This window comes from Pseudorca crassidens, chromosome 20, assembly GCF_039906515.1.
Source record: "Pseudorca crassidens isolate mPseCra1 chromosome 20, mPseCra1.hap1, whole genome shotgun sequence".
Taxonomy (NCBI): domain Eukaryota; kingdom Metazoa; phylum Chordata; class Mammalia; order Artiodactyla; family Delphinidae; genus Pseudorca; species Pseudorca crassidens.
In genome coordinates, this window is record NC_090315.1 from 10,634,594 (window position 1) to 10,658,405 (window position 23,812).

The 23,812-nt window shown below is 57.3% G+C and overlaps 1 protein-coding gene across 1 annotated transcript; it reads right to left on the reverse strand.

Annotated features, from left to right (window-relative positions):
• Window positions 1–23,809, reverse strand: PPP5C (protein phosphatase 5 catalytic subunit). Its single transcript, XM_067720046.1, has 13 exons — window positions 23,600–23,809; window positions 17,177–17,418; window positions 9,782–9,929; window positions 8,970–9,091; window positions 6,036–6,101; window positions 5,616–5,714; window positions 4,595–4,700; window positions 3,063–3,205; window positions 2,871–2,958; window positions 1,954–1,994; window positions 1,681–1,859; window positions 686–767; window positions 1–523 (listed from the first exon to the last, which is right to left on the reverse strand). The coding sequence occupies exons 1-13, from the start codon at window positions 23,718–23,720 to the stop codon at window positions 461–463; spliced, it is 1,500 nt and encodes a 499-aa protein (XP_067576147.1). The 5' UTR covers window positions 23,721–23,809; the 3' UTR covers window positions 1–460.
• Window positions 23,810–23,812: the final 3 nt, after the last annotated feature.

Consider the following 23,812-nt stretch of genomic DNA (forward strand, 5'->3'; position numbering starts at 1 on the left):
TGACTTACAATAATGACTTTATTTTAACATAATTAATTACAGACATAAAAGAGCCGGGAAGGGGGTGAGCCCCAGCCTAGCCCCGCCCTGGGGCTGCCAGGAGCGGGTGAGGTGCAGGTGAGGCCTCCCTGATGACCCTCCTTCCAGGGGTCTTCCCATGGCGGGGACCTATTGCTTTAGCAGGGGAGGGGCCACGCAAGCAAGGGGGCGGGGAAGCCTCTGGGCCCCGTCCCCCCCAGCAGTGCTGGCCTCCCTCCAGAATGCCGGCTTGGTGACCCACCCTCCGCCTCTCCACCTCCTTCTTCTTTGTCCAGGGAGCAGACCATCTGGCCAGCCCCCCACCCCCTCTGCAAACCTAAAGGGGAATAAATACAAACTTTACAAAGTAAAAGGGGGTTCCAACGTTGCCCTGGGCCGGGCCTGGGGTCGGATGGGGAGCAGGGCCCCTGCCACGTGGGCCTCACATCATCCCTAACTGCAGCAGCGTGCTGGCATAGGCCATGGGCTTGACGTCGGGATGAGGCTGAGAAACCAGAGGCACACAGGTTAGACACAGACAGAAATGGGCTGGCGCGTGGAGGAGGGTCTTCTGAGCACCAGATGCAGAAACCAGCCCTACCCCTGAGAGCCTCTTCCCCCCGGGGCCCAGGCCAGGGAGACCAGGGGACCCAAGGGGGTGACTCACCACTGCTGTGAACTGGTGGAACTGGGGCCGCAGGTCAGAGCCCCGGAGGTGGATGTAGGCAGCTTTGTTCCCCATCTGGTCGCTGCGGGGACAAGGGCAGAAGGGCCGGTGTGGTCCATCAGAGGCTGGGTGGGCCTGGGGCATCAAGGAGGAGGCGGGGCAGGGAGAAGGAGGGAGAAGAGCCCTGGACAGAGTCAAGGACATGGACGGACAGAGGCTCACCAGGCAAGAGAGAGGAATCCAGGTGAAGAGGGGCCCAGGGGGCCGAGGCAGGAGGCGTGGGGATGAGGGGGAGAGAGGGCCACGTGGGAGCCGGGGGCGGGGAGGAGAGGGCCCAGGGAGCAGGGCCGGCAGAGGGCCTTCCTGACAGGATGGGCAGAGGGCACGGGCAGCCCCACAGAGGCAGGACTCTTGCCAAAACCTGGTCTCCAGGCTGACTAGGCTAGATGCCCCGGCTCTAGTCAACAGGAAACACAGGGGACAGAGGAATGTGGTGTCCGGCCACCTGGGGATGGAACGGCCAGAGCACAAGAGACTCCGGTTTCTTCAACCAAAAACCAGCAAGGGGGAGGGCAAGAAGAACAGGCAACTCGAAGATCAGGAGACTGAAAACGTGGCCCTTGTTTGGGTCCTGCTTGGAAGAAATCGACTAAAATGAGACGTTGATGAGAGACGTGGGGAAATGGAACTCTGGCTGGGTTCAGGTGACCTCTTTAGAAGGTGTGACAGTGGCATCACAATTACACACAGAAAAGAAGACTTCCTTCATTCAGAAATATACTAGGGCAACAACGGGTAGAAGCGAGAATGCCTGGGGTTTGCTTTACAATAGCCCACGGTAGGGTTGGTGAGAGCTGGTAACTGTTGAACCTGGGTGACAGGTACGTGGGCGTTCATCATACTATTTTATCTACTCTTATGTATCCTTGGAATTTTCTATCACAAAAAGTTAAAAAAAGAAAACCACCAGATGGGTGGGGCAGGTGGGGACGTACCAGTAGTTGGGGGCAGAGAAGACGGTGACGCAGCGCCCGCCGTGTGCCACCTCATAGCCCTCGGCCTTGACCTCGTGGCTACGGATGATGTAGTCCAGGTTGTTCTCCTCCAGGAAGGCCTTGGTGACGTCGGGCCCGAACTGGCAACTCACACCCCGCTTGCTGACCGAGCGCCCGTTCTGGGGAGACAGGGAGCTCAGGGTGCCTGCTGCTCCAACCCGCCCGCTCTGCCCACAGCCCGCACCTGCTGGCCACGGCCCCGGGCAGACTGACCTGTGGCTGCGGGTCCGACCAGAGCAGGTCACACATGGGACCTGGAAGGGAGCAGAGGGGAGCGTCGGGGCCTGACGGAGGGCAGGGGAGGGGCCGTCCGCCGCGGGGCAGGCGTGGGGCACGAGAGACAGGACTCTGAGCCGCTGCTCGCCTCCCCGCTGACCTTCCCCCGGGACCAGACCCCATTCAATCCATTAGGGCCCCAAAGCTGGAGGGAGCGTTTCTTTGTTGTTGTTTTTTTTAGCCGCACCACACAGCATGCAGGATCATAGTTCCCCCACCAGGGATGCAACCCGAGCCCCCTACAGTGGAGCGCGGAGTCCCAACCACTGGACCGCCCTGGGGCCACGGAAGTCCCTGGAGGGAGCTTTTAACACTGCAGTTCTGACCAGGTCCCTCTGTTGCTCAGGCCTCTGTGGCTCCCACTGCCCTAGGAACAAAGACCAAGCTCTTCACCCAGACCTGTGAGGCCAGACAGGCTCTGGCCTCACCAGCCCCTCCGCGCCCCGCGCTTGCCCGGCCGCACTCCTGCGAGAAGGCACCTCCTCCTCCTGCCCTGTCGGTGTTCGCGTGGTGTCCCCAGGAGGCCCTCCCACGGCCTGCTACCTCACCACTCCACACACACCCTCTCCCCACAGCTGTGTGTGGCTAACACTCTGCTGTCTGTCCCCATCACATCACTCCAGGGGCAGCAGGTGAACTCACAAATAAATAAATAAATGACCGCCGTGTGCTGCGGACACTCATGCTCCCCGGCCAGCACTGCCTCACGAGGGAGGTGCACTGACCCAAGTTACAGGTCAGGAAACTGAGGCTCAGCCTTGCTGTCTCTTGCCGAGGGCGCAAAGCCCATCGGGGCAGGGCTGGAGCCCCCGAGCCCCAGGAGGGAGGGGCTGTCCCCAGCCTTCCCCAGTCACCTGAATCTGGGGGCTGCCGACTCCGCTCGATCTTCCTGATGTCGTCCAGGGTGACGCCGTCTTCACTGAACAAGCCCCCGTGCATGATCTGGGGTTCAGGTGGGAACAGCAGCGTGAGGGCAGGGGCCAGCCACACCTCAACCCTCTGACTCGCTGCACCTCATAGCGGCGGCGGGGGCGGGCCTGCCTCACCAGCACTTTGCCATTGATACACTGGGCCAGCGGGAGCCACTCGAACACCTCGCTGAAGAGCTCGTACATCTGGGCTGTGTACTTGGCCTTCACCTCACCCTCAAAGCCGTAGATCTGGTTCATGTTGTCCGTCTCATGGTTGCCTGGCCGACAGCAGGACAAAGAGAAACCTCAGCACCGCTGGGTGCCCTCTGGCTCAGACCCCGGCCAAGGCTGAGGACAGCCTGGTGGCCCCAAGCCAATGGCATCCACACAGCAGCTCACTGGTCCCTCCCAGAAACCTGGCCCCTTTCTAGAGGGGCAAACGGGCTGAGAAGGCACATGGCCACAAGGCCCAGGCCTGCAGTGATCATCACGGAGTGGGTGAGGCCTGGGTTCAGCCCTGGCCCCGATCCCAAGTGACCAGAGGCCTGTCCCTTGCCCCTGTGAGCCTTGGGCTCCTTCTTGAAGGACTTGCCGTACGTTTTGGGCAGGAAGCACCAAGGAGGGGGAGATATTGACAGAGAAGAGGCCCCCTGCAGAGTGCCTGCTGTGGGCCAGCCCCACGCCGTGCTTTTATCTTCCCACCCGCAACCTCATTCCTCCCTCCCGGGGCTTGGGGGAGACAAGGAAGCTGCCAGGCCCCCACGGCTGCAGCAGGCGCTCATCGAGCATCTGCCACATGCCAGGTCCTGCTGCAAGAACCCCCCGAACCTGGCTGTGAACCTGCCCGCTGTCAGCACTCGTGCCCCCAGGAGCCCCCAACCCAGCCCGCTGCCCTCACTTCCTCCTGGTTCTCCCCCTCTCCTGGCTGCACCTTCCGCTCACCACCCCACCTCTCAGCGGGCAGGTCCTCCGCCGGCGGCCCTCACTCCCTGGTGAGCTCATCCTGCCCAATACCACATGTACGCTGAGGAACCCACACTTTACAGCCCCCCGGGTGCCCCCAGACATCTCTCAGTCTCACAGCCACATCCAGAGCCAAGCTCCCCATCTTCCAGCCTACATCCTGCTCTTCCTGTCCCCGCATCTGTCAGTGGCAGCCACAGCCCTCCAGATGCTCCAGTCAAAACCTTGGAGTACCCCCTTTGACCCCTTCTTTCTCTCACACCCTCATCCAGCCCACTGGCAAACACTCTGGGTTCTACTTTGAAAAGTGAGCCCCAATCCAACCACTGTTCCCACCCGGGTCCAGCCACCACCAGTCTCCCTGCTCCCACTCTCAGCCCTTGGTTTGTTCCCCACATGGAGGCCCAAGCTATCCTCTTAACACCAGAGAGAGCCCCTGACCCTCCTCTGCTCAGAGCCCTCCCATGACCAAGTCCTCACCAGGGCCCACAGAGCTCCATTAACGTGATGCCGCTGCACAGTGCACAACCTGCCCAACCTTACAGGGCAGGCCCGTGCATGATCTCAGTGAAGACACAAAACAAACACACCTGCAACCGGTATCCCCACTTCTTAGATAAGAAATGGGAGGCTCACAGAGGAAAAAGCGAGGGCTCTGCCCAGGTCCCCACCCTGACCCCAGACCCTGCTGCCTCCCAGCTCACCTCGAAGTAGGTGAAAGTGATCAGGGTACAGGAGCTTAAAGCCGAAAAGGGTGAGGATCACCTCTACGGAGAAGGAGCCGCGGTCCACGAAGTCGCCATTAAATATCTGCTCTGCTAAGGAAAACAAGGGTGGGGGGACTGCTCCCTCCTCAGCCCCTCCACACCCCGGCTCCTGGCGGCACTGCCCTGGGGTCGAGAACGCCAGCAGGGCTTGGGGCATCTGGGCTTTCGTCTCTCCTCACTGTGTAGGTCTGGCCCAGCAGCTTGGCCTCTCCGAGCCTCGGGATGGTACTAAGATCTCCAACCTCGCCCGCTCCTCAGGGAAACTGATGGCAGAGGGGGAGACCCCAGGTGGTCAGCCGGCTTCAGCTCTCCCCCCAGTATAGGCCCAAAGCCATAGGGCAAATGGGACACAGGCCCTCCCACCCGACACTGCACAGGCCTGGTAGCCCCACCCAGTGGCCATTCATCAGGCAGTTATAACATGAGCAAATACTTATTCAGCATGGACCGTGGGCCACTGAGCACGTCACAGGTGTTAACACACTATTCCTCTCAGTAGCCCGATGAGGGAAGCCCACTTTACCACTACCTCTTCTCCCCATTTTACAAACGAGGAACCCGAGGAACTGCGAGGTGAAGTGACCTGCCACAGCCATAGCTGGAAAACGGCACAACCAAGAGGGAAGCCAGGTGTGGGCTGGGCCAGGCGCCCCACGTATATGCTCTTATACCACACACATCCAGCCCTCTTTCAAGCCGGGGGGAAGCTGGGGCTCGGACACACTGGCCACCTGCCCAGGTCACACAGCAGGCGGGGACTGGCCCTGACCGGTCTGGCCCCAGAGCCCGGAGCGCAAGGCCGCCAGCCGCTCCACCCCCGCTCAGTGCCAGTGCAAGCACTCAGGCCTCTCCCTCCTCAGGCTCACGCCTGTTTCCCAGGCAGGGGTTCCTCTCCCTCGTGCACCCCATACCCGGGAGGCGGGGCAGGGGAGGGGCCTGCCCTTCCGAAGAAGGATACGTAGGGGTTGGTGTCCGAGGGTAAACCGTTGAGCTCAAATATGTTGAGGAGGTCATAGAACTGGCCGTGGGTGTCCCCGCACACTGTAATCTTCTCTGTCTGGAAGAAAAGAGGCCACCGGAGAGGGAGGGGCCCAGAGAGAGATGTGGGGAGGGGGGAGGAGCGAGGGGAGGGGTGAGAGGTCACAGCAGACCGAGAAGAACCGTGCAGAACACACAGGCGTAAGGCACAGAAATGAAGAGGGGAGGAGAGAGACAGCCAGGAGGAGAGAGACAGGGTGGGTGAGGAGGGCAGACGTCAGGGAGAGAGAAGGCAGACCAAGCCCGGTGGGTCTGTGAGTTTCTGAGCTCCGTGGCCCCTCCCCAGCCAGGGAGCCACCCGCCCCGGCCCGCCTGCCCGCACACTGCCCCCAGCGCGCACCTCTTTGAGCGTGGTCTCCACGAGTGTGCTCAGCTTGGAGAGGACCTCTTTGACCTGTACCAGAATCTGGAAGGCAGGGCAGGCTGTGAGTGGGGCCAGCTGGAGGGCCTGCCGCCCACCCCAGCCCCAGAGAGACTGTACTGGCTAGGAGACGCTGCTGGGTTGAGGGTGAGGGAGAGGCAGGGAGGGGAGAGGAGAGGAAGGGGCAAGGGAGGCCTGGCTGCGCGGGTGCTGGCCGGGAACAGAGGCGGCCCCCAAGCTGTGACCCGAGTGTCCCATGCGGTATTTAAACATCAGGATTATTTCATGGGAAAACCTAGATTCTTGGTTTCTCTTAAAACAATCAGCATGGATGGACCTAGAGACTGTCATACAGAGTGAAGTAAGTCAGAAAGAGAAAAATAAATACCGTATGCTAACACATATATATGGAATCTAAAAAAAAAAAATTGGTTCTGAAGAACCTGGGGGCAGGACAGGAATAAAGATGCAGACGTAGAGAAGGGACCTGAGGACACAGGGAGGGGGAAGGGTAAGCTGGGACGAAGTGAGAGAGTGGCATGGACATACATACACTACCAAATGTAAAATAGATAGCTAGTGGGAAGCAGCCGCATAGCACAGGGAGATCAGCTACGTGCTTTGTGACCACCTTAGAGGGGTGGGATAGGGAGGGTGGGAGGGAGACGCAAGAGGAAGGAGATATGGGGATATATGTATATGTATAGCTGATTCACTTTGTTATAAAGCAGAAACTAACACACCATTGTAAAGCAATGACACTCCAATAAAAATGTTAAAAAAAAAAACAAAAACAATCAGCATCATGAAGAAACACATAGGATGAAGCCAGATGTGGAACATTTTATAAAACAACTGGCTTGGAAACGTCTAAATGTCAATGTCACGAAAATCTCCCACAAAGGCTTGAGACTGCTCTAGATGAAAAAAAGGTTAAAAAGGCAGGTCATATGCAGTAACTGATCCTTCAGTGGATTCTGGATTTTATTTTATATTTTATTATTATTATTTTTGGCCACACCACACAGCTTGTGGGATTCTTAGCTCCCCAACCAGGGACTGAACACAGGTCCTCGGCAGTGAAAGCACAGAGTCCTAACCACTGGACTGCCAGGGAATTCCCCGGATTTTGGATTTTTTTTTTTTTTTTTTTTTTTTAAAAAAAAAAACAGCTAAAAAGAACGTCTGGGGGGAAAAAACTGGGGAAAATTAAAATATTTGTCTAGAAACACAGAGTATTAGTTCTTTCAGATTGAAGATGACCTTGACAATGTCATGTACACCTGACAGTGTTTGCAAATCTTATGGACAGCCTGTGGACTGTTTGCATTAGTCAGTATTATTGTATTGGTACTAAATTATAAGGTGGGATGACTAAATCATAGTCACGTAGGAGAATGTCCTGTTTTTAGGGGATACAGATTATGATGCAACTTATTCTCAAATGGTTCAGGAAAAAGAAGGAAGTGTATGTGTATCTACACACCCATATACATAGAAAGATGAAGTGAATGTGTCAAAACGATAACGGTGAACCTAGGTGTGAAAGGGGTATGATGTTAACCACACTGTTCTTTTGACTCTTCTGTAGGCTTGACAGTTTTCTAAATACAAAGCTGGGAAAACAGAGTGTTAAAGAGAAGAGGAGGGAATTCCTTGGTGGTCCAGTGGTTAGGACTTGGCACTTTCACTGCCAGGGCCTGGGTTCAATCCCTGGTCGGGGAATTAAGAATCCCACAAGCTGCACAGCAGGGCCTGGGGAAAAAAAAAAAGTAGGAGATGTCCACTTCAGGTCAGAATGTAAAGAGTTTGTGCAAGACTGTCATTCTTGCCCTAATGATGAGAACAAGCCAAAAAAGAAACAAAAACAAAGGAACAAACAAAAAACCCCCTGAAACATCTGAGAGCAAGGACACAAAGAAACCTAAATGAATCAAACTGCAGGCAGTAACGGTGAGAAACCCTTCCCTGGGAGGAAGGGACCATGACTGCATCCCCCCTGGCAGCGCGCCAGGAGGGCAAGACCCTTCAAGGCTGAGGGGAAGGCAGCAGAACCCTCGTGCCTGCGTGGGCTGGCATTACAGAGCCCTGAGGGGCCCCGCCGCAGGCCTCCACCCTCGCCCTCGGATTCTCTCCCACAGCCACCCAGAAGGCAAGGCGCAAAGCGGCGTGGTGGAGAGAGGCCATCTGAGGCACAAAAGTGGCGGTGAGACTGGAAGGCAGAGAACTCCCCAGCCACCCCATCTTGGCAGCGGGGCTGAAAATCAGAGCGCTTTCCTCCAGTTCCAAAAGCTGGAGACTTTACAGCATAAAGACATCCCTGGGATTTTGCCAGGGCTGAGATCCCAAGCCCTGCAGACGGGAGAGTCCTGATTCCACTCTGAAGACACCTGAAACCGGTGGTGAACTAAGTCCAATAAGACCTGCCCCTGAACTGCAGATGAGATGGACACAGACCCTCACAATAGCAGCCCGACAGAATCAGGTCCTGCCGTTTCCTGAAGGAAAGTTTTGCCTCAGTCGCTACTACTCTTTTACACAAGATGTCTGGCATACAATAAAAAATTATAAGACGCAGAGAGCACACAACGGAAGCAGACCCAGAGATGGGGGAACATCCAGACAGAGACTTTAAAATAACTATGAAAAAAAGGTGTTAAAGGATCTAGCAGAAAAGGTAAATGACATGCATGAACATATGGGGCAGAGAGATGAAAGCTATTGAAAAAAATAACCCAATGGAAATGCTAGAAATAAAGAATTCATTTGCAGGGTGCCAGGCACACCACGGGCTCAGCAAGTGTTCGCTGCCGGTACCACCCTTCTCCTCTCGTGCCCTGTGATGGGGTTCAGGCCCGGCTGTGATGCTATCCTGGGGTCACAGGCGCGTTCAGCCCTCGACAGGGGCGTTACCTGGTAGGCGCATTTCCGGTGCAGTTTCTTCTGGTCCTTGTACCACTGCATGAGCTCTTTCATGAAAGTGATTGTCACTTTGCCGTCCTCAAGCTTGGGTCCGCTGTACTCATCCTCGATGGCTGGTGTGTGAATGGGGGGATGAGAGTCAGTGGCCATGGCCACTGTGAGGGTGGGAAGTTGGGCCTGGCTCCCAGGCACGGGGCAGATGGTGCTGGACACACAGGTTGAGAGGGGGATGGAGTGAGAGAAGATGCCACTCCCCGGCCGGGTCCTCTCATGGCCCGCTCCTTCCGTTCAGGTCAGCTCAAAGGCCCTCTCCTCGACTGGACTTGATAGCACTTGACACTGTTAACTGACTAGTCAATCCTCTCTCCCCACTAGGACACCAGCTCCAGGAGGGCAGGGGCTGTTTTGTTCTCAGCTGTGTCCCCAGTGCCTAGAACAGTGGCACCTATTAGGTGCCCAATAACCATCTGTGGAATGAATGACAGACTCAGCTGAGCGCCCAGAGGACCTACGGACAAACCAGACACAGGAGGCCCGTGACGGGTGAATGCAACTGTGGAGGGCAGGGTGGGTGGTACAGCAGGGAAGCTCGCCCGAATCCGGAACCTCCAGACCCAGCTCTGGACTGTGGAGTCCCCAGAAGCGCAGGCGAAGGAGCAACAGACAGCGTGTGGGGACGGGCACCAGAGGCACCACTGAGCCCCATCCCCCCTGCGCCCCAGCATGCACTGGGAATGGAGGGCTCAGGCAAAGACGAGGAATGCTCTGGGATGGGCACAGCGGGGCACCCAGGCCTGACTCACTCATGCTCTCGATGTCGAGTGAGTCCACGACGGAGCGCTTGTGCTCGTCACCTGCGATGGCCCGCTCGAAGGCCTTCTGCTTCACGATCTTGTTGCATTCCTGGTATTTCATCTTGGCATCCTTGTCGTGGGGCTTCACCTTCACCACCTGGGTGCGTGGGTGGGTGAGAGGGGAGGGAAGGAAAGAGGCATCAACACCCAGGCCGGGGTCGGGGCCATAGGGAGATGGGGACGCCGCGGCTGCCCTCGGCCTGCCTGGCCCGGGGCTTCACGACTGCTGAGCAGAGCACCCGTGCCGGGTGCACTAGGGGTGCAAGCCTGGGCTCGCTTCACCTCTGGCCCTCAGCTTCTGCATCCCCAAACTGGGCCTGACAGAGCTGCCCACACAGGGCTGCCGGGTGGGTAAACGTGCCAACCCACGCAGATGCTCTTAATAAATCTTCGCTCTGACCATCATCAGAATAAAACTGGCCCCACTTCAGCCTCCTCATTGGAATCAGAGCGGGCTGAGATGCACTTTACTGATACCGTTACAGTCAATACCAAGGAGGGTGGGATTGACAGGAAAGGGTGGGCCGGATCCAAAGTCATAATTTACAGCCCAGACTCATCTGAAGAGGCAATGACTTGCTGGATAACCCGGACTCGCTGAGCCTAAGTTTTCTCATCTGCAAGATGGGGGAGATGACAGGCTCCACCTGCCAGGGCTGTTGGGGGTGATACACAGGGCCTGGCATGCAGCCTGGGCTCTGTGGGCAGCAGCGGGCACCTCGTGGTGACGTGGCCCTTGTTCAATCTTGGGCTCTGGGGAGACCCAGGACAAGTGAGTTCCCTCAGTTTCCTCCTGTGTAAGGTAGAGGTGACAGTGTTTCTACCCTGGGGGCTGGGAGGACTAAACAAGTGAACACTTGTGAAGTGTGTGCAGCGGTGCCAGGCGTGAGTCAAGTCCACATTAGCGTAGGCTGCTCTTCAATGCCCCCTCTCGTGGGCTGCTGCATTCATTAAATGAGATCGTATGGAGGAAGCGGCAGGCATACGGCTTTGGGACACACTCAGCTCTCAGGAGAAGGAGCCTGTCCTCTCCGCTCTCCTTACCTTCTACCCCGCTTCCTAAAAGCTCTGATCCTCCAAGCTGAGAGGCAGGCAGGGCTGCATTCAGATCCCAGCTCTGCTCCTTACTTGCTGGGTGACCCTGGGCAAGTGAATTCACCCCTCTGAGCCTCAGTTTAGTTATCTGTAACTGTTCCTGTAACTATTAGTGGACCCTGCCTGACCTGCGCACCCTGTTGGCCTCCCCAGGAGCGGACTCCCACAGCTCCTGTGCCGGGGGGGCCGAAAGGGGTGTGCCAGGGCTGGCCCTCAAGGGCAGGGATGCCCCCCGGTTGGAAAGCCTGGCAGAGTGAGTCAGAAGCCTGGGAAAAGGCATCTGCTAATAACCCCTGAGGGTCAGTGTGGCTCACGCCCCTGAGAATGGGTGTGCAGGCCAGGAGCGGGGGCAGGAAGCTGGTTCGGGGCAGGCTCAGGCTAGGGCACCCTGCCAGGCAGCTCCACCCAGGGTAGGGGTGCAGTGCGAGGCTTGGGAGAAAGGCAGCACCAGACCTTCCCTGGAGTCCTCCCCACCAAGGAGACCTTACGAGTCCACACCGCAGAACGAAGTCCAAACCACCACTGGGCCTGGCCCACAGAGGCCCGCCCACCCCTCCACGTTCTCTGTTTGCCCAGCACTACCAGCCAGACCAAACTCCCAAGTCCCCAAGCACCAGCTCCTTCTCAACTCCAGGCCTCGTACAGGCAGCCCCTGGCCCAGAGCACCTCATTTCTACCTCCAGCGACTTTCTAGCCCCTCCTCCTCCTCCAGGTCTCAGCTCCCCTTTCCCCTCTCCCCCAGGCTGGGTCAGGCACCCCCTCTGGGCTCACACAGGGCCCTGGGCTCCCCCCGCCCGCCCCAGCCCAGAGCACTGCTGGAGATGGGTCTGCCTCCCCACTGCAAGGCGGCCATGGCCACGAGGGCAGGGCTGAGGCCGAGTCCCAGCTGGGAACGAATGCCCGGAGTGGATGGATGCCCCACTAAGCATTCCCTCTGAGCCACTACCCTGTTCGCAGACAGCTCAGAGGCTGGGGTGCGGGATGCAGGCAAACGCCAACGACCCCGGGAACAGAGGGGCGGGAGCAGCGACAGCAGCAGCGGCACCGGGACACAGCTAAGTGTTCGAACGCTCACCACGTGGCTGATGTTGTGAGCAATTACCTTGCTCACTGAATCCTAGAGCAGCTCTATGTGATGTTATCACATCTCCACTTGACAGATTAGGAAACTGAGGCCCAGAAAGGTGAGGTCACTGACCCAAGAAGCCAGGATTCAGCTCTCTCGCTGCTTGAGATCCTGCTCCCCCAGCACGCTGGGATGTGCTCCCCTCCCTACCGCTGCCACCGTCCCCACGGTGCCCTGCGTGGCCTCCAGGGAGACACCGTCGTGGTCATGAGTGCAGGCTCTGGGGCCAGGCCTCCAGGGCCTGCATCCAGGCCTTCCAGGGCAGGCAGCCCTACCTCTCCAGCCTCCCTCAGCTTCTAGAAAGCAAGGGAGGCTGGAGAGGTGGAGGGTGGCTGTGAGAATTTAACATCAGGCCCATCACAGGGCCCAGCAGCGAGCGAGCGCCTGTGCCAGGGCCTGGGGCTGCTGCGACTGCTACTATAACTGGCTGCCTGGCTGGGAAAGGGAAGTGACCCTGCCAGGCTCCCGCTCCTGGGGAAGGTCGTTTGCTCCAGGCTGGAGGGGCCTAGTGGGTCCCAAGGCCTGTTGGGTCAGAAGCGAATGCTGGACTTTTCTTTAAAAAGTGGGATCTGGGGGCTTCCCTGGTGGCACAGTGGTTGAGAGTCCGCCTGCCGATGCAGGGGACACAGGTCCGTGCCCCGGTCCGGGAAGATCCCACATGCCGCGGAGTGGCTGGGCCCGTAAGCCATGGCCACTGAGCCTGTGCGTCCGGAGCCTGTGCTCCGCAACGGGAGAGGCCACAACAGTGAGAGGCCCACGTACCGCAAAAAAGAAAAAAAAAAAAGTGGGATCTGGGTTGTATCCATGTCAGTATCCAGATTCTGATAGTGATGCCAGATACGTCACTGGGGAAAACTGGGAGAGTGGGATCTCTGTATTACCTCTTACGGCTGCGTGTGAAGCTACAACGTTCTCAAAATAAAAAGCTGCTTTTAAAAAGTGGTATTTTCAGCTGGGAGTATTCACAGGCAGTAACTACAACGACTCCAATCAATGAAATGATAACATAGGCTTGTGATCCCCACGTGAAGCCACGGGGGCTGCGCGTGTTTGGGAATTGGGAACTCTTCGGATTTTAGAAAGGTGACACAGTGCACCCGCGTGCTGTATGTTACAGGACACCTCCAGCAAGTCCGGGTGGCACCTGGTAACCACACACACTCCCGTTTCTGCAGTGAAACTTCTGGTCGCACTACATGGGGGCAAACAAGACCATCAACGGCCTATCAGTTCAGATCGGATTTTGCCACCAAATGAGCTGCCCAAACTTACCAGACTATTTTTCACAACGGCTCGGGTTTACAACTGAGGTGAAGGAGCAAGAGTTCACTTCAGGGGACCCACGTGACAATGGGTTGTGGGCCATTATGACTATTTCCAATGTAGAGGTGAGGGGATGCAGCCCAGAGAGAGGCCACGCCTGCCAGTGGCACATGGGCAACCAAGGAAGCCAGGGGTCTGGGGGAGGCAGTGGGAAGCAGGACACTAGGGTTTTCACCCCATGGGTCGAGACCCTCCAGTGAATTCATCTAGGAGGTCACACCAACACTCCTTCCATAATAAATCAGAGTGAGACCATCGGAGCACGCTGCCTGAGCTAAGGGCGATGATTATGCCACCAAGTCTGGGACCAGGCTGTCCCTTCCTGGCTGCGGGACCTTGGGGCAGTGACTACTCTCTGGGCCTTGGTCTTCTCACCTGTAAATCAGGGATAGTAAGAGTCCCCACTGCGTAGGGTTGTCATGAAGATCACATGAGTTTTCACAGCACAAAGGTCACCAGCGCACCCGGCCCCTGAGAGCGCCGTGTCAGGTGTCAGCTGTGACCGTTCCTGTTACTATCATACGTCCACACCTTAGGGGAACGGGCTAGCGAGGCAAAACGCACTGCTAACTGACTGTGCTGGGCTATGCTGTAAGAAGAAACCCAAATGCAAACCATATTACAAACCAAACCCCAAAAATCCCAGGAGAGGGTGAGGAGTGCTGAAGGAGTCCCCAGATCCGGCCCGGGCCCGTGTGAGTCACCACCTGAGTTCCAGTCACAGACGGGAAAGAACACAGGTGGAATCTTCTGAGAAGAGGACCCAGTAAGGGGGCGGGGAATCCTGGAGCCAGAGTCCCCCGGGAAGGATGAGCTTGGAGATGAGGGGCATTGGTGGGGGGATTCAACATGGACCCATGGAAAGGGGAGATCAGCTCCTGCCCTGGAGGGAGAGCAGAAGAGAGGTGCCCCCACGTCCCCACCCCCTAACAAGGCCCTGTGCCTGCACACGGCCCTTCCTGGGGGCCGCAGCCTCTTCCCCAGACACCCCCAGGAGAAAGCGCACCCAGTACTGAGCACGGGCAGGCCCTACTCTGAACGTACTACTCTTGCCGAATCCTCACAAGGCCACTGAGGCAGGCTCTGCTGTTCTCTTCCGTTTACAGATGAGGACACTGAGGCCGAAGATCCAAAGCTCTCAGAGATACACAGCTCATAGCCGGGCGTCCTGACCGCGGAGCCGGCGCCTCCAGCCCCTGCATGAGTGACCTTCAGAATTTGAGACTATGACTCACAGTAAGAAATATATATTTTATCACACCTAATACGCATCCGTATTCACATAAATGAAAAATACTCTTTCACAAATATATACGTACTTCCTCCAAACAATGAACTGCTGTCTTCTTCTCTATTCTATTTGATGAAGGCAGAAGTGCTGGTCTCAAACTGTTACACTGACTTCACGGCCCACTAACCATTACAAGCATGGACTATGGGTTCAAGTCTCAGCCCTGCCACTTCGCTGCTGGGTGACCTTGGAGGAGGGACTTCCTCTCTCTAGACCTCTTTTTCCTTCTTGCAGAACGGATTGAACGCATTTTCCTTCTTGTAAAAAGCACGTCAAGAGCTCACAGCAGAGCTAGGCCCACAGTAAGTATGCAGGTGAGGAAACTGAGGCTGAGAAAAGAAGGGTCCTTCACCTGAGGGCCCAGGCTGCTGTGAGACACAGCCTCAGGCTCTTCGTTTAACCACGGTCACATCTTGGTTCCGCCTCCGAGGATGCCATGACCTGAGAGGGGGCCTGGGCACATCCTCCGTGAAACTCCAGCACGTCCCAAGGTAGCCCTGGAGGCAGAGACTGGATGGGGAGCCACCCCAGGGCCCAGCCCTCTGCCCTGCACCCAGAGTCGGATGAAACATGTCAGAAAGGACGACCTGCAGGCGGGCGGCTGGCCCAGGTGGGCAAGGATCTCAGGCTCGTGCAGGGGCTCCCCAGGGCTGCTGGCAAAGCCCTCACAGGGAAATGGGCCGTGACCCGGCCCCCAGGGCATCCGCAAGGCCCGGGAGAAGACTCAGATGCAGTATGCCCACAAGACGGCTGCAAGTGACCTCTCAGCCTCATGGAATATGCGGGGCGAGGGCCCAGTCTGGGCCAGAGCTGTGCCGCAGACCTGTGCTTGGGGTTCCTCTCATCTCCTGCCCCCTCCCATCTCCTCCAGGCCCCTCCCCCCATTTGGGGACCTGCAGGAAAGGCCCCTCCCCCCATTTGGGGACCTGCAGGAAATCCCCATCCAACCCCACCTGTCTTCCGAGTTACTCATTACGGAGCCCTCCAGCCCTATGATCTTTACGCACACCACTTCACCAGAGCCCAACAGCCGCCCAGGAGGTGGCCACTCCTCTTGTTACCATTCTCCAAATGAGGACGCCAAGGGACAAGGGAGAGGTTTGGCTGGGGAACGGCCTGGGAGCCCAGGCTTGCAAGGGCTCTGTTCTGCTGCTCCTTCCTCCGTCCTCCTCGCGGGGGGTCACCCCTCCTCCATTCCGCCCCTCAGTCTCTGAATTATCTCTTCCTTCAGGCCTCTGCCCGACCCTGACACAGGTGCCCCCGGCCCAGCGCCTGGCTGGAGGCTGCACTTGGCCTGACAGCCGCCCTCCTCTCCGGGCCAGCAGCCAGCCCCAACCGTCTGCCCTGGCTCCCTCCAACTGCAGCCTGTGGCTCTCAGCCTCCCCTGCCGCCTCTCCCGACACAACAGAAGCTGCTCAGAGTGCGTGACGAATGAAATGAAAGGAGGGAGTGCCGGGTGCGTTGCGGGGACGGGGGCAGAGTGATCATTCATTCAACGAACACTAAGCCCCTGTTGGATGCCAAGCACCGTCCCAATGACCAGAATAAACAAAACCCCTGCTCTCGAGGAGCGACTCTCTCCAGCGGGGAAAGAGTGGGCCGGAGGGCCGGGCTGCCTGCGTTCAGATCCCAGCTCTGCCGTTCGCCTGCGCGTGCTGGTGGGCAGGGGACTTGAGCCTTCTGGGCCTCAGTCACCCCATCTGTACGATGGGAGTAATCACAGTTCCCACCTCACAGGGCTGCCTCACGAGTCCCTCAGCCAGCTGACGAGAAGGGTATCGAACATGCCTGGCCCGAAGGCATGTGCTCTGGGAGTCCTTACCACTGTCGTTATCATCAGAGCAGTTACAGTGATGGGGTGGCAGATAAGCAAGTGAACTGGTGAATTCTTGCCATCCTCTAGGTCCCCTCCCTTGTCACCTCGTTAAAACACATCCCCCGTTTGCTCCCTCTACAGCATATCAGCCTCGTCTATTTTCTCCCAGGCCCATATCCTCACCTGCAACGATTCTGTGTACCCTCACAATGACGGGCTTGCTTTTTGCCCTCCTCCGAATTATAAGCTCCACCAGGAGAGCTGTGTGCCTCTTGTTCACCAACAATAACAGCAACAATTATCATAATAGTTAATTATTACAGAACACTGACTACATGCTAGGGGCAGTTCTAAACACTTGGAAAGCAGAGGCTCATTTATTCTTCACGGCAACCCTGAGAGGTAGGTCTTACTGTCCTCCCATTTCACAGATGTGGGAAAGGAGGCACAGAGAGGCCAGGTAACTTGTCCCAGGTCACCAGGCGACGATGGCAGAGCTGGGCTACGAGCCCGGCTGGCATCTGTTGGATGAGCAAGCGGCAAGTAAACATGTGAATGGCCCCCTCATACCTTCCCCGTCTAGTCCAGCTGCACACACAGAGGCCGTCCTCCCCCAGCCTGCCCCCACCCGGCCCTCAGCACCCGCCTGGCTCAGAAGCTGGGAGCTGGCTCACCCCCCGAGGCCTGGCTCACCGTCTCATAGTCGCGCAGGGCGGCCCGGAACTTGCCCAATGCCATGTTGCTGGCGGCCCGGCGGTAGTAGCCCTTGATGTACTTCTTGTCCATCTCGATGGCCCGCGTGGCGTCGGCCAGCGCGTAGCCATAGCACTCAGTGCGCAGGTAGGCCAGGCTGCGGTTGCCATAGTAGATGGCATGGCTGGGGTTCAGCTCGATGGCCTGGCTGTAGAACTTGATCGCGTTCTCGTAGTCCTTGGCTGTGAAGATGGAGGAGGAGAAGCATGAGGCAAGGCTGCCACCGCCCAGCCAGAAGAGGCCCTGGGCTGGGTACTCGCCCAGTCCCCCAATTTACAAATGGGGAAACTGAGGTCCACAGCTGAGCTCAGAAACGTCTCTTCAGCCCACCCCCCTTCCCTGTCCTGTCCCACCCTAGCACAGGCCTTGTCTCCTCAGGCCCAAATCCCTAAGACCCCAAATCACTTCCACACACCCATCCACCCAACCATCACCCCCCAAGGCCCCAGGTGGACAATACTTCTTCCAGGACTTCAGGAGGGTCTTACTAAATGTTCCCCATGGCCCGGAGAGGATATGTTACTGAGTGCCAGACCTGGGCTGTGAGCCAGCAAGTGTGAGTCTTCCCTGAGCCCCTTGGTTGTCCAGCCCCCCAAGCAAGTAAACAAGCCCAAAGAGGGGTTCTAGTAGGAGAATAGGAAGTGGGGAAGGAAAAGGAACCTACTTAGGTCTCAAGAAGGGGACACGTCAGCAGAGACCCAAAGGAAGTGACAAACCAGACCAGAGGAAGAGCATTCCCAACAGAAGGAACAGCAGGTGCAAAGGTCCTGGGGGGGCGAGGGAAGGGGTGAGAGAGCATTATGTTCCAGGACCAGCAAGAGGGTGGTGTGGCTGGGGTGGAGTGAGCTGGGGGAGGGCAGGATATGAGGGCAGGGAGGCTGGCAGGACAGATCCCAAAGACCACAGCCAGAGCTGGGTGTGGACATCAATGTTCTAAGTGTGGAGTGACAGGATGTGACATCTGGCCAAGGGGAAAGGTCAATTTTATTTGAAATGAGCTACGGCCATGCCTTGCACGTTACATCTCAGCCTGTGGAATCCTCACATCCCCACGGCATAAGCACCGTCTGGTGCTCACTTTACAGCAAGCCACAGAGGTCTTGTTCAAGGTCAAACACTCAGTGTGTATCTGCAGAGCTGTCTTGGGTCCTGCCCATATGGCCATTCAGCAGGCAGGAGGCCGCAGCTAGGAGGTGTGCCCGAACTGCGGAGGCCATGACGTGCCAGGTGCCACACGGGGCTCTTGGCGCATGAGTCGCCTCACCGAACCCTCACGGCAACCCCGAGGACAGCTGCATTAGCCCCATTTTCCAGGCGTGGCTCTAGGAGGGAAACCCCAACACACAAAGTGGCAGGCAGGAATTGTGAGCCAGGCCAAGACCCAAATGCTCCCACTCTCATCCTCCGTACCAGGTGGCCTCTCAGTGGGAGCCTGGCATAGAGACAGGCACAGACACAGGGGCAGGTAGCCTGGGCCCAATTGCTGGCTCCACTCCTTACTAGCTGTGTGTCCTTGGGCAACTTATGTGCCCTCTCTGGTCTAAGGTTTCAGAGTCCTCCAGACACTGAGCCTAAAATGAAAATTCCTGCCCTAACTTCTACTACTCTTTTCTCCAGAGCCATCTGATAAACCACGGCTTTCCTTTGTTTGCTTATAATCCATCATCCCAATTTGAACCTAAGCCCCAAAAGGGCAGGGGCCCTGATTGTCTTACTTCTTTGAACCCTTGCCCTGTCGGAGGACACAGCAGCCCCCAGCAGCCCCCAGCCCTGCCCTCCTGGGGCTCACAGTCCAGTTGCGGGGTGGGAGTGACACAGCACACACAGATCCACCCCCAGGCAGTGATGGCCCAGAGTGTTTTACAACTGGGGCAACCCAGAGGGGATGCCGGAACTGAGACCTGGAGGAGGAGAAAGAGTGAGCCAGGTGAAAAGAATGGAAGAAGAGGATTCCAGGCTTCATGAATGGTTCCTGAATGAAGGCAGGAAGGAATGAAAGAAAGAGAAAGACAGGACACACCTACACTAGAGAAAGAAGCCAGGTGCTGGGAGATGCCAGGAACAATATAACAGCGATTCCTCTTGCAGGCTGACGTCTGGCAATCTTTCAAATGGCTCGGGTGTCACCTCCTTTGGGAAGCCTCCCTTGACACCCAGGCTGCATCAGGCACCTCTCCGGCTGCCTCGGCCCCTGGGCTCCCCTATGCCAGCCCTGCCCGCTCTGGGTAGGCACCGTTAGGTGATGGGTGTGTCCCCCAGGATGGTGAGCGCTGGAGGGCAGCCCAGGACTTCCCAGAAACACGCAAGGGCAGAAGCAGGCAGCCCAAGTCTGACTGACCCTCCCTGGAACACCAACACCTTCGAGGGCTCCTTCCAGCCTCCCGGCTGGGCTCCAGAGACAGACTGGCCAGCGCTCTTGCCGGGCCGTTCGGCATGCGGTGGGGAGCCTGGTGCCTCGGAGCCGGACATCTGGCTCTGAGGATCCTGACCACGAGACCGTGGGCAGACAGCCTCCCCGCTCTCAGCCTCAGCTTGCTCATCTGAACTGCGGGAACCACAATCGGCCCTGCCTCATGGGCTGGTTGTGAGGGTGAAAGGAACTCCTGGCTGAAATGTGGCTACAGCAGAGAAAGAGGTCAGCAGAGGCTTGTAAAAGAAGTGAATAAATGACCAAATGAAAGGAAGAAGAGACTAGAGCAAACAGGAGGGGCCTGTGCTTCGCACAGCCACCCAGCGGCACCAGATCCCAGCCCTGCTGTGTGTGCTCGACAAATATGAACGCATTTAATCCTCAAGAGAGGCCCCATTTTAGAGGACGAGACTGAGGCGCAGAGAAGTTAAGGTTTGCCCAGGGGCCACACAGCAGTTAAGAGGAAGAAACAAGATTTGAACCCAGGCAGCCTGAGCTCTTAAGCCTGTCTACAAACTCTTAGACTCAGAGGCCTCCTGGGGGGTCAAACAGAACCCCTCTCTTTTTACAGAAGGGGGTGGGGGGCAATGAGGCCCAGAAAGAGGGGAAGAGAGCTGAACGACATTGGGGATCAGGCTCTGCCCCACCAGGGCCTCTGGAACGGGCCTGAGTTCACAGAAGTGATCTAGCCATGCTGATGGGGGCGGGGGGCCTGGGGCCCCTCTTCTCCCACCATATTGAGCCCCTGGGCCCCTCTTCTCCCACCATGTTGAGCCCCTGGGGCCCCTCTTCTCCTACCACGTTGAGCCCCTGGGGCCCCTCTTCTCCCACCATGTTGAGCCCCTGGGGCCCCTCTTCTCCCACTGGGGCCAGGACGGCTCCAGGTGAGGCTGTGGCTAAGGACTCTGAACGTGGGTGCCAAGCACGTGGTGAGGAAGGGGGATATCCGGGCTGTGCTGCTCACACACCCTGACCTTGGGCAAGCGGTTTCACTTCTCAGAGCCTCAGCTTCCTCTATAAACAAACAGGCCCACTCCTACCTAGTACCTGGGGGAGGATTAAACAAAGTGGTGTACCTGGCCACCACGGGGGCTCAATTCAGGCGAGCTGTAATTATTCTTTTCATTGCTATTCCCCCAGCCCTGGAGACTGGGGCTCTGCGGCTGCAGCTGCCTGCCAAACAGCGAGGGACCTGGACCAGAAGGGGCATTCCCCTCCGTTCCAGCTCAGTGCCAGGACCGCTGGCTACCTGCCCAGTCTCAGGCCTCCTAAGAGCTCAGATCCCAGGTCCTGGAGGGCAAGGAGCCCTTCCCGACGGCCTACTGTTTCCCAGAATTCTTCCCTCGCCACAGCATCACCCCCATACTTGCTGCTCCTCTCGAGCCCCACTGCAGGAACAGCCCCACCTTCCACACCACCCCCAGCTGGAGACTGGACCCTGTCCTGGACACCTGATCCCTCCAGCCCCAAAGCCAGGCAGTCACCCTGTTCTGTCATGTCAGCCTCCGGAACATCTCTCAAATCTATTCTCTCACTTCCACCCCGAGAACCCCTCTCTGCCCTGGTCTGGCCTTCACCCTCTCCTGCCCAGGTTCCTGCCCCAGCCTCCTCCCAGCTCTCCCAGCGTACGCACCCCCCGCCGCTCCCGAGGGGCCTTCCTGAAGCACAAACCCAATCCAGTCCTTCCCCACTCAGAACCATCCACGGCTCCTCGGGGTCCTCAAGTGGAAAGCTCGGGCTCCTGCCTGCAGCCTCACCATAAACTCCTCTGGCCTCTTACACTCCAGCCCCACTCACTTCCTTGGTGCCAGGCTCACCTCTGGGCCTTTGTCATCCAGCTCTTCCTGCCTGGGGTTCCCTCCTCCCTCTCTCCAGGCGGCCGCTGTCATTCTCCCTCTGAAACATTTCTTGAGTCGATTTCCGTCTCTCCAGCCTAGTGGGCACCACCCCCCTCCCCACTCACCTGTCCACCATTCTAGTCTCCTTCCTGGTCTCCAGCATTGCCCTTGGGTCCAGTCTCTACAAGGCCGCTGGGGGATCGCCTTCAAACGCGCTAATCAGTGTTGCTCCTCTCTTCAAACCTTCCTTGGCTTCCTACCACCCTTGGGATCATGTCCCTGACCTGCCTCCAGGGCTCTACCTTCCAGCCTCACCTCTCACCAGCCCCACCTCCTTCTCGCTGCTCTGGCCTGACTTTCCCACTCTTAAAATCTGTTCGTGCTCCCACCAGAGGACAGCTCTCCACTAATGCTCTGGATTCCTCCCATGCCCCACCCCTCCTCCAGGGCTCTGCTGCTGGAGGTCTCCTCTCTCTCCTGCAAGATCAACTCTCTCTCTGTAGGACCATACTCTTAGTCTCTTCTACTCTTAAAAAAAAGCACCCTCCCCCCATTTCTCCACTCCCCCTCAGAACCAAAATTCTCAAAACCCTTGTCAACAATTGCTGTCTCCACTTCCTCATTTCCCATTCACTCTTCAGCGCCCTTCCCTCTGGCTACCATCGCTATCATCCCCTAGAAACTGCTCTGGTCAAGGCGACCACCAACATGTTATAGAGGCAAATCCCATGGTCAATGATCGGTGCTCGCTTTGGCAGCATCCGACCTCAGGTAGAGCCCCTCCTTCTAGATGCACTCTCTTCTCTCAACTTTCCTGATTTTCCTTCCACCTCACTGACCACTTTTCTGTCCTAAACATTAGAATCCCTTGAGGTTCCGTACTAGGCCCCTTGTCTTCTGAGGTGACCTCATCCATTCCCAGGGTGTTCCAGTCCACCCATAGGCTGATCATACCCAAATCCCTCTCCAAAGACTTCCAGACTGGCCCGTCTACCTACTCAATGTCTCCTCTTGGATAGCAGAGTCAAATTCTCACTAGTCTATGCAGTGACTTGTGACACCCTACATGAACTGGCCCCTGTCCTAAGCTTATCTTGTACCTGTTTCCCTACTAACTCGTTAAATCTCCAGCCAAGCCAGCCAGTCTCTTTTCATTCCCGACCTCAGGGCCTTTGCACAGGCAGCTCCACCCACCTGGGACACTCCTTCCCAATTCTCTTTCTCAACTTAAATTCCTTTTCCTCAGTACGATCTTCCTTGACCGCCCTCCCTAAAGTACTAGCCTCTAACCCTTATTCTCTACTTCACACTACGTTGGGGTTTTTCCAAAGGACTCATCACAGCTTCTAAGTATTTTAATATTTATCTGTGTGTTTACTCAATGTCTGAGTCTTCTGCTAAATTACAAGCTATATAAGGGTAGGGCTACATCTGTCTCATCTACTGCTACATCCCTAACGTCGAGCATGGTCCTTAGCACATAGCAGATGCTCAATAAACGTAATGAATGAATGAATGAATGGGTGCCCCCACACCTTTCTTTCCCAAGATCCTAAGTCATACTATTCTTGGGATTGCCTCACCTCTACTCCCAGAACCTCCTTTCTCCTGGTGTAACCCCAAATCTCCTACTTCCTTTCCCTCCCATCTAATGATCTATTCTCCACTCCCATGATTTCCTGCTCTATTGGGACAGTTCCCCCCTCCCCCCCACTTGGTGTCTCTCCACTTGGTAGCGCCATCACTGCTCCGCCCCATGTCACTACTTGGTAGCGCCCTCTTCAGGTCTCACCATAAGCTGGCACCTCTGGGGTCTCACATTTGGTAGTGCCCTCATTCCCGTCCCCCTCCCGTTTCATACTTGGAAGCGCCTTCCTCAGTCTCCCCACTTAGCACCCGCTCCGTACGCCACTTCTAGGTGTCACCCCTTCTCTCAGAAGGCCCCTCTGTCGCCCCTTGGTAGCGCCATCCTCGGCCTCCCCACGCCCAGTCACTTGGTAGTGCCTGCCCCGCGCCCAGGCTGGCGCTCCTCGTTGCCATGGTTCCGCGCGGGCCCGGCACCCCTTGACCTGGGCCGCTCTCCACCCTCCTTCGCTCCCTCCAGGGCGGGCGTACCTTTGAAGTAGTCGTTGGCCTGCGTCTTGAGCTCCTCTGCCCGCTTCAAAGCGCCATCAGCCGGGGGCTCGTCCCGGGGGGGCTCAGCACACTCAGTCCGCTCGCCCTCCGCCATCGCCATGCCGCAAAGCGACCCCCCACCCTGGCAACCGCGGCCAGCGGCACCCGGCCGAATCGTCGCGAAGGAGTGCCGAGTTGCCGCTGCCGCTGCTG